The sequence below is a fragment of the Diadema setosum genome, chromosome 8 (genome assembly GCF_964275005.1).
Source record: "Diadema setosum chromosome 8, eeDiaSeto1, whole genome shotgun sequence".
Classification (NCBI taxonomy): Eukaryota; Metazoa; Echinodermata; class Echinoidea; order Diadematoida; family Diadematidae; genus Diadema; species Diadema setosum.
Window position 1 is genome coordinate 27,916,142 of NC_092692.1, and position 13,804 is coordinate 27,929,945.

General features: G+C 36.8%; 1 protein-coding gene across 1 annotated transcript; it reads left to right on the forward strand.

Moving 5' to 3' along the window:
- Positions 1-3,554: 3,554 nt before the first annotated feature.
- On the forward strand, positions 3,555-8,753 carry LOC140231985 (retinol dehydrogenase 8-like). The gene is made up of 5 exons (XM_072312137.1): positions 3,555-3,819; positions 5,228-5,407; positions 6,921-7,014; positions 7,942-8,068; positions 8,523-8,753. Exons 1-5 carry the CDS (start codon positions 3,555-3,557, stop codon positions 8,751-8,753), a joined length of 897 nt encoding a protein of 298 aa, XP_072168238.1.
- Positions 8,754-13,804: the final 5,051 nt, after the last annotated feature.

The following is a 13,804-nucleotide window of genomic DNA, read 5'->3' on the forward strand; positions in this document are numbered from 1 at the left end:
GCGCGCGAGTGAGCTGAAATTTGTAAATGTCCTCGTCATCATCACGTATTGTTCATATCTTTTTTTATATAAATTTTGGCGAGCGAGCGCAGCGAGCGAGCCGAAAATTTTTGTAGTTCAGCTTACAAAACATGGAATTCTTGTCATTTTTTGCTTATTAAATCTCACAATTATAGTGACGACCTTATAGATAACGATTTATACCAACAAACTGAGGACTTGAAAAAATACTCTAAATTAGTACGAGCGAGTGAGCCGAAATTTGTATATTTCTGCGTCATCATTACGTTTTTTTTCTTATCTTTTTTTTTGCCCCCCCCCCCCCTCCCCCGTTGGCGTCCTCTTTTGATCCAATCGGCGATCGCTTCAGAACGAATGAAATTGCAGTCGCTGCTCCGTGTAACATTTTTCCTGCTAAATATAAAATGACATGAGTGAACACAATAGACATTATCATTTTGTCCGCGTCATCGTTACGTTTTGTTCTTATCTTCTTCTCTTTTTTTATACAAATTTTGGCGAGCGAGCGCAGCGAGCGAGCCGAAAATTTTTGTATTTCAGCTTACAAATCATGAAACTCTTGTCATATTTTGCTTATTAAATCTTACAATTCTAATCAAGATAATTATAGTGACGGCCTTATAGATAACGATTTATACCAACAAACTGAGGACTTGAAAATATACTCTAAATTAGTACGAGCGAGTGAGCCGAAATTTGTATTTTTCCGCGTCATCATTGCATTTTGTTCTTATCTTGTTTGATTTGTTGTTGTTTTTTGGCGCCCCCTCCCCCGTATGTTCGAAACCGTTGACGCCCTCTTTTGATCCAATTGGCGATCGCTTCAGAACGAATGAAATTGCAGCCGCTGCTCCGTGAAACATTTTGCCTGCTAAATATAAAATGACATGTGTGAACACAATAGACACTGTCATTTTGTCATCATCACGTTTTGTTCTTACCTTCTTTTTTATATAAATTTTGGCGAGCGAGCGCAGCGAGCGAGCCGAAAATTGTTGTATTTCAGCTCACAGAACATGGAATTTTTGTGTGAACACAATAAACATTGTCATTTTGTCCGCGTCATCATCATGTTTTGTTTTTATCTTGTTTGATTTGGTTTTCTGCCCCCCCCCCCCCACCATTCTCCCTCCCCCTTCCGGGCGAGTTTTTTTTTTTTTTCTTCTTCTTCTTCTTCTTTTTCTTCTTCTTTTCTTTTTTTCTTCTTCGTTTTTTTTTCTTTTTTTTTTTTTTCTTCGTTTTTTTTTTCGTTTTTTTTTTTGCGCCCCCAAGGAGTGGCGCCCGGGGCACGTGCCCCCCTTGCCCCCCCCTAGATACGCCACTGGGTAGCGAGACACCAGATGAGACTTATTACAAATGGTATGTATTTCGGAGTGGGAAAGCTAGAACGGGAGACAAAAAAATATAATATTCATTTTTACATTACTCGAGAAAAAAAAAATATGATAATCGATTATAAAAGGCACGTGGACCAGCACGGTGTTGCAGTGACGGTTTGGTGAAAACTTCACAAAAGAGTCCCTGTACAAACAACATCACTATGACAGTATAGCTTCCCACGAAAAGTTGCACGAGGGATTACTCCTTCAAGGTTCAAGGACAGCCTCAAATGTTTAAAAGTTAATCACTAGCATTTCACTTTCGTGTGAATTGGGCTCTCTGTGAAAATGGGCGTGTCTTCAAAAAGTTGGGGGTGGGGTTCGGCAAGAGGTGCTGGAATGACTAAGCATTTTTTCGGAGCTAGAGCTCGGCATACAGCTACTTCTGTTTACTTCCAACAGATTTGCAGCTTCAACCGGACGTGCAATCTACCTGGTCCACATTTCTCTTTTCCCAGGTAAGATTTCGAAAATAAACTGCTACCACTATCATTATTGATAACATGGATGGGTTATACATTGTTTTGCATTAAACACTTTACTGAGTGTAGGTATAATAGTGGTGGTGTCAGTCATGACGGCCTTTTCAAGATAGTGGCGATTTATTTCATGATTCTTCCAAGCTAGGTAATTCAAGACCGTTGTACATTTAGCATATTTTGTGGCCATTGCTTGGATGACCTATACTAACTCCAGAATAAAGGGGATCATAGAGAAAATTAGAGAAAAATCAAACTTATACTTATGTCATGTAGTAGTAGTAGTAGGAGTCATTCATGTGACAAACTGTTGTAGTAGATTGAAATGACCCAACATAACATTGTAAGTAACCTGTTCAACTTGCTCAAGTTATTGGGCATTAATTTGACCTCACTGCTGGAAAGCCCTGCGTGCAGTCTGATTAAAGTAAAAAGGATGATACATAGTAGTTTTTTTTTCGTGCTGTTAAGAAAAATAAAGTGAACCATCAATTACTTTGATTAGCTCTTAAATGTAATTTTAGATGAAGTTGAGCCAAGTGATCATGACTGAGCTCTTAACCCACGGGTTATTTACTGATATCAACGAAGAATGGAGTGTGACAGTTGTTAATATTTCTATACTGCGATATGGAGTGGTGAACTAGAAATGTACGATTGTAGCGTCTATATCTGGTCGAGCAATGTTTGAAAGAATCCACAGATGTAATTGTCTTGAGTGTTTGGCTTGGGCGTAGTCCACGGACAATTAAGACTGCCTGATCGTTTATCATTAAGATCATCCAGTATTGACTTCTGCTGTAAACTAAAATTGATATATCTTTCTTTTGTTTTGTTTTCTGCACGTGCGAAAAAACAACAACAAACCTATAAAATTATATATCCTGTAGGACAATGGGATAGACTAATGCCATCTCTAAGTAACGACTCGTGATGTTTTTGCAAAGTACTTGTTTCACATATGATTTAAAGATGTCTTCCTATACGTATTATAGACACACCACAACAATGTTTTATGGCATTAACATCTTTTTGCTTGAAGTAAGTCATCCTAGGTCGACAGTGATGTAATGATATGATACACAATAAAAACAACATTAAACAACGTTAATCAAAAGGTTATCAGTCTTGATGATAACATTGTTTGAGAGAACTTCAAAGAAAACAGTGCTGTATTAAAGTAACATATAAGGTAAGACATATAAAAGCGTAATTAGGAATGATTGTGAAAATATAGTACACCATCATAAACACTATCACACGGTCATGACCACTTAAAGGCATCATTAACCAATTGCAGACGAAACAACAACCCATGTTTAGTGCTTCAAATACTTCTAAAAGGTGAATTGGGGATAGAAACAACCGATGTTAAAATTTGAATCTGTATAATCAATGTTAAGTATTGTTATCAAGTATATAAAAAGTGAACAATAGTTATAATAAAAATGTGTCTAACCGTCTACAGTTAAAGTGTAGTGGGAAAATAGTGATATCTCCTTATATTTTAGGCTTTATTACGAAATTTCTGTATGGTAGGATGTTTTGTGATACAACTGACCTACATAATATTTGCATCAAATGTGATATTTTGAACATTTTTTTTTTAATCACTGCTCCCAGTGGTAAACTGTACCTTTAAACTCGTGCTCCAGGAAAAGACGCTTCATCAATCATGGCTACAGGGGTTGTCCTCATAACCGGTTGCTCGTCAGGGATCGGTCTCTCCACGGCAGTCAAGCTGGCCCAGGACCCAAAGAAGTCGTTCCTGGTCTACGCCACCATGAGGAACCTGGCAAAGAAGGGAGAACTCGTGGAAGCAGCCGGCAGCGCCCTCAACAGGAGTCTCTTCATCCTCCAACTGGACATCACGAAAGAAGAACAGATCGTTTCAGTCATGAAGGAGATCATGAAGAGACACAGCCGAATCGACATCGTCGGTTAGTATATAAAAAAAAATGCACAGCTGAGAGTGCCTAAGTGGAGATAAAGCGCACTCGAAGGTGTTTGCAATGGTGAAACATGCACGAGGGTACGTTGCGTGACATTGTGAATACCCAAGAGTGAGTAGCACCTCTACTAACCTCACGAACTTAAACCTGTGCATTATTTGTTTTATAAACTGGGTCAATAAACGGTATCTTTCAAATATTTTTATGGGTGAATACCAGTTGGCTACATGTAGATCTTGCTTAAAAGGCATGATGTTCAAAACATTCTTCAACAAGAACTGAACTGTTTGTAGTAGGCCTAAACATACTTAATGTGATTGAGCTCGAGCTTAAAACTGATAGAGCAGTGTAGAGTGAGCGCTGCTAAAGTATATGATATATTGTGAAGCCTTTGTGAATGCCCCATTTCATTTCTTGAAAATCCTTTGCACACTCTTCATTTTCAACTCTCATAACTTTTGAAAGAATAATTCTACAGCATTGAGTTGGCATTGATCATGGAGAGAATGTGTTAATAGAGCATGCTTAATTTCAGCTTAATCAGATAATCCCTTCATTGTTATTACTCCGATGGTTTACATCCTGTTTTTTTGTCCCATTCACTGCACAGCTAGCACGGTTTAGTAAAGGTTAAGCGTTTGAATAGACTCTGTTCATCAGAGCCTCTTTTCTCAGTTCACACCTTTCCAGATTGTGTGCTTTCTTTCCGATATTTACATTGGTTTATCTGTGAGAGTCCATTTGAATTGATTCATACATCATTTTAAAGCTTAAAATCTACTCTTTCAGAACCTGCCCTTAACTAAATATTCATGTCTGGCGACTTTTTGTTGGTTTTGTGATGCAGGGTCACAAACGCTTAGACGAAAGAAACTAAACGTTTTTAGTCCCTCTGAAGGAAGCACAGTTGTGTAAATATCAAGAGAAGTAATACATTGCACTTAGAATTGAACTACTGTTAAATTGAACAGAGATCTCGTCAAATTAGAGTAACACAATAAGATGATGATAAATAGTCCATAATGGATTGCTCGTCACGAATTAATGCGATGACTTGCGTAGACGGTCTGCTCAGTTTATTCCATATTCAGTCTCACGCATGACGATCAATAAGTGCCTCTCTTTTACTCGAGAATTGAACTGTCGATAATAGCTAACCTCTACAAAGCGTGTTTCATGGATTTCTGTGTTTTATGCAACTATTCAGTCGTCCTGCTGAAATATAGGCCAAAATAGCTGCTTTGATTTTTGCTATCTGACCTTGTAGATTGTGTCTCTTGTAAGTCGGACCCCTGTGAAAAACAGCTCTTAGCTGACCAGGGCTATCCGTCCCATGAGTGGAGAATAAATAAATAAAAAAAAAAAGTAACGTTGACATTACCTTCTTGTCTCCCAGTGAACAACGCCGCATTTGGTTACTTGGGACTCTTTGAACAGATGCCGATGGCGGACATGAGGAAAATGATGGACACAAACATGATTGGAACGTACCGCCTGATCCAAGAAGTGGTTCCAATTATGAAGCGGCAGAAATCTGGGCGCATCATCAACATTAGCAGTCTTGGGGGAATCAGCGGTGTGTTGATATTATTTTTTTTTTTTTTTTTTGGGGGGGGAGGGGGGATGGGTGGGTAGGGTGGGTCGTGTCTGTGTATGTGTGTGTGTGTGTGTGTGTGTGTGTGTGTGTTGCTAAAGTGTGTCGCGCTTGTGATAGTAAATTTGATAATTTCCTTTAATCTATACGAAGAGTAATGCATTTGGAAACCATCAGTCTGCATGCCCGCGCTTAACTAATGATTATTATGTATGATTATACACCACGTTAAGATATCGAAGTGGAGCCACTCAACCACAAGTCAATAAAATTACATAACGTCACATATACATTTTATTATCAGCGTTATTCTTAATATCATTAGCAATGCTTTTTTTTTAAAACAAGTTCCCGCAGCAGTGTAAAATATAGATAGTATTCACACACACACACACACACACACACACACACACATACACAAATGAATACAAGTTGATGATAATGGAGGTCTGGTTTGGCAATCCTCTTATTGAGGTTTTTTTCAAATGATGATTAAAGTAACGGGACACTGGAGTCTAGTGAGTCGTAATTGGATGTGTAAAAGCATTGGAAGTCTTTTGACTTGTTTGCCGTTTTTATTTTTCATTTGTTATATACTTGAAGTTCTAAAATTAAGTGTAGGCGTATTTGATTTCTGTAAACAGAGTAACGTTTTCAGCAGGTGTTTAGTCAGTGCGGGCACGGGGTAAGGTAAAGTGTGTTGTTGTTGTTGTTTTAAAAAAGAAAGAAAAGAAAAAGAGAGAAAATCATCTGCCTCACACAATAGTGACATAAAATCAGATCATAATAAATCTTAAACAAATAAAACATTAGTATAAGATATACAATATCATGTCTCCACGAGAGGGAGCTCATAATGAATGTCTCCACGAAGGAGCTCGTACTGAATGTCTCCACGAGGGAGCTCACACTGAATGCCTCCACAAGGGAGCTCATATTGAATATCTCCACGAGGGAGCTCGTACTGAATGTCTCCACGAGGGAGCTCATACAGAATACCTCCACAAGGGAGCTCATACTGGATGTCTCCACTAGGGAGCTCGTACTGTATGTCTCCACGAGGGAGCTCATAATAGATGTCTCCACAAGGGAGCTCATAATGAATGTCTCCACGAGGTAGCTCATACTGAATGCCTCCACAAGGGAGCTCATACTGAATGTTTCCACGAGGGATCTCGTATTGAATGTCTCCACGAGGGAGCTCATACTGAATGCCTCCACAAGGGAGCTCATACTGGATGTCTCCACTAGGGAGCTCGTACTGAATGTCTCCACGAGGGAGCTCATACTGAACGTCTCCACGAGGGAGCTCATAATGAATATCTCTACAAAGGAGTTTGTACAAATTTTAGCTATTACGGTATTATCAAATAATAATTCAATAGTGAAGTGTGTCTGTTGTCATGATTTGAACAATTCGTTGATGCATACTTCACAATTTCAATTTCATAGTGTACATGAGAGTGTTTGATTGATATCACGCAAATCAATACAGGTTTTCCGTTTGGGTCCGTCTACGCTTCGACAAAGTTTGCAATGGAGGGCTTGACGGAATCTCTGTATCCCGAGCTGCGATGCTTTGGAGTGTGGTAAGCGAGAGTATTGAATTTGAAAATATCAGAAGCAATATGCAAATCGAAATCTGCCCATGTGTACGTTACAAAATTCCTGGTTTCACAGTAGGTCTGACAAAGAGATTTGATTTGGGCTTTCTGTATTTTCTGAAAGAGTTTTTTAAAAATGAAATAAAGTATAAGTTGAGCTCTTTGCGGTATGAAGATAATGCGTATTAAGTGCAGAAGACGTGAATTGTCAAATGTGGGTCGTCAATACTTGTAATAATTTAGATCAAGGAGAGGTCGGGAAGAGCTCGTGTCTAACAACAATCGATCATTTTGGTCGAGATGGGTCGGGGTATAATGGGGCGATAGGGCTTGATCGAATTTATCTAATCGGCAGCGGCAAACCCATCTTTAAAACAACATTCTATCTCTTCCTCAAATGATGAATTTAAAGAATGACAGCAGAAATAGATGTAGATGCAGAAATAGTCTTCAAGATGTGGGTATCATATTGGCGTCATTATTAGTATAATCATCATCATAGTGTGTAAATATTGATAGATAATTATTGTAGATAGAATGATCAACCAATGTATATGTAAACATTACCATCACTCCGATTCTAATGAAACTATCGTTTCATTGGTATGATGGTATGATCACCTATGATGATGATACTGGTGTTGCGTTTGCCATCCAAGTAGTTGACGGTTGAATATACCTCAACGTATTTTAATGAGTAATGGAATGTTGAAAGCGTTTAAGAAGATTATCATACATGTATTACATGAAATTTACCTGCAGGAATTCTGGCTTTCTTCGCCGACATTATTGTATACACTAGAAAGTAGTCATGCAAGTACATAATATACAGATTTACATTATTCATATTATAAAAGTACGCATTATTCCATGTCTATTCACTTTCATTCCAACAATCAAAATCTGTGGCAGGATAACGTCGATTTGTCCCGGTGGAGTCGTCACCAAGTTCTCGGAGAACATGTCCTCCAATAAAACTGGTTCGGCCGACCTGCATCAAGCGGCAAAAGGAATCGACCCGAACGACAAATCAGGACAGGTATAATCAACCAACTTTCAACACATATACACAAACACACTATAATGCAAAGCTCGACACTAACTTTTTTTTTTCTTTTGGTGGCCCGACATCAGTAACTGATGGCCCTTGGTACATGTTTATGTTTATGTACTATAATACATATATATATATATACATATACATAAAGAATGATGCATCTCGTTGAGTATCAAAGTAGAAGTAGGAATATTAGTAGAAGAGTGCTATAGGACTAGTTATACAGTAAATGAAGTAAACAAATGAAATAATGTTGAATTAACGGAAATACAGACTTATAGCAGAGCATGGTGGGACAGAAGCATCATCATTTCGTCACTGTACTTGAAATCATTTTTACACAAGTTGGAAATGTCCTTGAAGATAATCATCCCCATAGTTGGTTGTTGTCATCATGATTCAATTCATCTTTAATCTTTTATTTTTTCCGTTACAGATTCTCTCTTCCTTCATAGCAGATCTCAACGAGCAGATGATGCCGAGCAGTCAGCAGCCCGAGGACATCGCCGATGTGGTGATCGAGTGCCTGGCCGCCGGGCAGCCCAAGGTTCGCTATTTCACCAGCGATTTAGGGAAGGGTATGATGGCACAGAAATACGCCGACGGTATCGGGGCGACAGGGTCTGATATGTGGTACCAGATGATGACAAAGATAGATACCGCTTAAAGAGAAGCAGCGTGCCTTTTTAAAGAGGAAAGTCACCCCAAACATAAATAAACTTCAAAAGAAAGAGAAAAATCTTCCCTACAGAACAGTACAAAAAAAAATGGATAAGAAATAAGGAAGATATGACATTTTAAAATTTCAGATTTTTTAAGAAAACTTTTCTTGACCAGTCCTTATGAATATTCAAATCAGCAACTTGACGATGTCATGCTCTCACGATTTCATATTCATTCCATATAGAGAAAGGACAACAATCTCATAGTTAAGCTCTGTAAATACAAAAACACAAACTAAAAAACAGAACAATGCTAACTGTCATATCTTGGTATGGGAACATGCTTTTACTTGTATTAGCTAAAAATAATAGGGTTTTTTTTTTTCCGAATTTCATTTGTAACATTCATGAAAAATTGTGCGGGCGTGATGTCATCACCTCGCTCATTTGAGTATTCATAAGAACAGGTCAAGATATAATGTTTTTCGCAAAACGTGAAATTTTAAATGTCATAACTTCCTTATGTCTGGTCCGATTTATTGTCATTTTTGTATAATTCTGTAAGGAATATTTTTTTTCCTTTTTTCAAGTTTATTCATTTTGGGGTGTCAAGTGGGTTTCAAGGATTCTCTGTCAGAGGTCCACAACCATTCGTACAGGAATGTAAAGTTTAGCTTTAGTTGATGCCAAATTTAGTCGGCAGAAAAATATTGCAAGATTATGTGTATATATATATATATATATATATATATATATATATATATATTAATCATCTGCAATTTTCCTACCTTCCTATCACGGGTGCGTTGGTCAAGAGAGACAATATTGGAATAACATCAGTGAAACTCTTGTACATGATAGGGTCTCCTGAACTGAAATCGAATTTTCACCATTCAGCGTATGGTTCTGAACTGAAATATCAGATATTTTTTTTTAATATCACATATCCAGAGGTAATGTGTTGTACTCGCTGACATGGTCTGCTCATAAATACCAAATTCTAGTCTCAAATACCAAGTTCTTTGTACGTTGGTATGAACTGTCGGTAGATTGACAACGATTGATAAGGCCCGGCACACGAGGTGTGCTAAACGTAGGCATCACTTTGTCTGTCTTAGCATCGGGAACACACACAGGGAACTAACTTTATGCATAGATTGAAACAAGTGGAAATGCAACGCTAAGATACTATGGAATCACTTTATAGTTTTCCTAGTCCAGAGAACCAAAATAATATATTGTTTACTCATTAATTGTCTAGCGATCCACGTCCCACAAGCTTTGCTTTTTAGTGGATCACTATTTTCCATAATCGAATTTATTTTCCGCATGCCCACAAAGTATATTATGCATTGTTCCTCCTAATTATTGTTGTTGTTATATAACTTATCTTGTATACTACAAGAGTCTTCTGCAAAATGTTTGAACAATATCATTTCATGACATGTATACTTTGTACTATGTCTTGATTTTCGTTGATTGGAAATAAACTATGATTGAATTGAATTGAATTGAATTTAATTTAATTGAATTGAATTGAATTGAACTGAATTGAATTGAATTAAGTACTAGCATGGATCCTGGTAACAGGAAAATGAAAAGCAACTATACATGTTATAATGTCTTACAGCATTGACATAAGGTGGATGTGGCGACAGATTTTACTTTTTCACGATTACTGGTTGTCATCATAGTAGTATTAATCTTTTTATATTGTGATGTTGTGAGTTCAAATTACTGCAAGAATTTCAGTTTATATATTTGTCCATGGAACATTTTTTTGTGTGTGTGTTTGAAGTATATTATTCAAATGCTGTCTGTTTATCACCGGATGTCGCGTGAAAACTATCTGATGACTTTGTTCTCGATGCTAATAAGCACCGCGAGCATTCATAACATTACCATAAAAATTGAGTTCGCCAACATGAATCCATTTGGTTTCATGCGGTAAATAAAAGTCTGCCTGCAGTCGTGACAGAACCGAATACAGTGTACTTTGTTTCTTGCTCTTACTTTGTTATTCCTACATTAAGTACTTTCAAGTCGGCATTACTAGTATTTGGGAAAAAAAAATTAAATATATCAATTATGGTTTATTGATGTGGATTGAAGTTTGTCTCCAGTAGATTTAGAGAGCTTGATATGTAAAAATTGAAATGCCAGATAATCAAGGAAATAAAGCATGGAATGGCCTAAGACATTTGCAAAATAACTGAAGAAAAGAAACCCAAACACAATAGGTTTTCAGTGTTCAATTTCGTGTTTTGGCTTATACTCAGACTTGTAATCTTATCGACACTTTGAAATCCATTCGTATAAGTGCAGTGCATAATACATAGCTCTCACACAGACACACACAATATACAGGACAGGGCTCGACACAAACGGTGGCCCGGTGGCCCGGGGCCACCAAAAACGCACGTCGGGCCACCAAAATTTCAGAAATGAAGAATTTGGTGGCCTGATCGGGCCACCAAAGAAGGTCGGATGTTTGCCTTTGGGCCACCAAAAATAAAGGTTGGTGTGGAGTCCTGTAATATATAATACATGTTTATATATATATATATATATATATATATATATATATATGTATATATATATATATATATATGCACACACCTGCAATACAAGTTTGTCAAATATCATTTAATTTTGTTACAATTTTCGAAAATTTAATTTATTTTGTGATAGATAGGCACAAGACGAGAATCATTAATTTTATATCCCACGAGAGTACAATACTCAACTGCATGTTTTTGCAATTGATACCGTTCATGCCGTTTGTGCGTTATTGTTTGTGCGTATATTTGTTTGCTTATCTTTGTCTGTGTGTGTGTGCTTGTGTCGGGTATGCTTCAATATGCTTTATTTCATGGTTCCTCTCTTTCAAATGAAATCTTCAATAAGTCAACTAAAATGTCACAAATACTGTCAGCAAAAAATTAACAAAGAAAAAAAGGAAAAAGTAAACCTTTTTTTAGTTCTTCTTTCGCACAAACGGGCTAAAAAGTAATGTTTTCTATACCATGTTAAAGGTAATTATCAACCTGGTAGGTCACTAAAAAAGGGAGACTTTACGCATGAGTAAACACATTCGTTTTTCTCTTCCAAGGCACAAAAGTATTTCAAAATTGCAAGTGAACAAGTCGTCATTCATGAGTAAGTGCTCTTCCATAACAATGAGAGCAAAAGACAAACTTAACACAATAGGAAACATGAATTAATTTGCTAAAATAAACCTATAATCCTTATGTCTTTGTAGCCCCTAAAGATAATGAAAGGCTAAAAATAATCTATCAAATCCAAATTCAATTGACATTAGAGAAGAAGCAATATCACCAAACTTGGTAAAGAGTTTAAATGTTATTTCAAATGAGGAAAATTGAAAAAAAAAAACCTGGTTCTTGAATTTGTCTCGTTAATTTTGGAATTCCTGAATTAAAAGAATGAAACAAAGGAATTTTGTCCATTTTATCACATTTGTGGCTTACTCCCTATGTCATTTAAAGTTCGAGTTGATGACAAATGTTCATGTTCCCCCTTAAGGTTCCCACTTTGTCTTTATTAAGGACATAAGGAGATAATACAGAGAACGAAAACTAATTTTCACAATTCCATTCATGTCTCTCACAGCGTCAAATCAGTGTTTTTTAGAATTAATATTTTGAGGGGTATTCTAAAATGAAGGACAAATTTTAATTTCGGCAATTTTTACTTTTGTGCCTTGGAAGAAAAACCGAATGTGTTCACTCATGCGTATAGTTTTACTTAGTATTAACCTACTAGTCTGATAACCAATCAAATTACTTTTCTATCAAATTAGATTACCTGGTATATGATACATTGATTTTTATCTTAATGTTCTATGAGAAATACAAATTTGAAAAAATGGAAACTTTCATTTTTTTTTTGGTGTTTGTGTTGCATGCATGTTGATGTTGATGATCAGTAATACACGAAGAATGGAGATGGAAATAGCACTGATAAAAAATATCAATAGAAAGAAGGATACAAGGCTACTTTCAAGAATATTAAATTGAAATGACAATATGCAGTAATCGGATCGTCATTAACCCGTTCCTTACAGGAGCCTGGTGGCCTGTGTATCAAGTCTATGAGGATTTCAGAAATCAGTGTAAAACAAGTTAATACTGAATCTTAAATGGCGATGAGCCATTTACCTTCAATAGATCTAGTTCCCTGGCCAAGCTTGGCGAAGGTTCGTTCGTTCGTTCGTATTTATTTTGCTTCTCAATCCCTCAATCAAATCAAATCAAATCAAACTGAATTACGTGGTTGTGACAATCTTAAACAAGACGTAACCAAATGACAAAGGAACAATAAAAAAGTGCAGTTTATACCACGTCCATAACAAAACTCTTTGTAAAGACAGAAGTGACAGTAATTGTCACTACAGAATATGGGCTACACTCCGTATTTTTTTTTTCTTTTCTTGACCTTTATGTAAAACACTCTTCTTACTGTATGGAATATGTTGATTTTATAATACAAAAATAAAAAAAAAGCAACAAACACACACTTACAAGTGCATATTTACAGAAAAAGAAGAAGTAAGCGGGAGACCGTCAGCGTGAGCATGGCTTGACTGGGCTGATGGCCTCATTGGGAATATAACTCAGGTTTGCATCTCACGGGAAAGTAGTTTTATTTGTTTGTTTGTTTTATAGCAATATTATGCTTTAGAGGGAAAAGTGGCTTAAACAAAATGAGCTAGGCAGCTGGAGGTAACAATGAGCTGTGTTCACGCTAATCAACCAGTTGTACTTATAGGAACACAGAAAGCATATGAAGGGAATGGTACAATGGTCAATGTCATGAAGGTATTTTACGATATTAATCCATTGTTCGAGGTTCCAAATTGAAGTAAGTATAGGACAAATATGAACTTGGTTTTGTTGTTGTTGTTGTTGTTGTTGTTGTTGTTGTTTGTTGGGCCCATGAAAACTGAATGAAACTTGGCGTGGATATATCATCTTTGCACCCATCTCAGTGGCTGTAACTCCAATGATTGTGTCATTCTGAATAAACAATACAA

What these genes read in the sequence shown, in the direction of transcription:
- LOC140231985 (XM_072312137.1), top strand. Translation starts at nt 3,555, where the DNA reads ATGGCTACAGGGGTTGTCCTCATAACCGGTTGCTCGTCAGGGATCGGT. An exon ending in CAGCCGAATCGACATCGTCG is followed by an intron (nt 3,820 to 5,227) that starts GTTAGTATATAA and finishes CTTGTCTCCCAG; the next exon opens with TGAACAACGCCGCATTTGGT. An exon ending in CTGCGATGCTTTGGAGTGTG is followed by an intron (nt 7,015 to 7,941) that starts GTAAGCGAGAGT and finishes AATCTGTGGCAG; the next exon opens with GATAACGTCGATTTGTCCCG.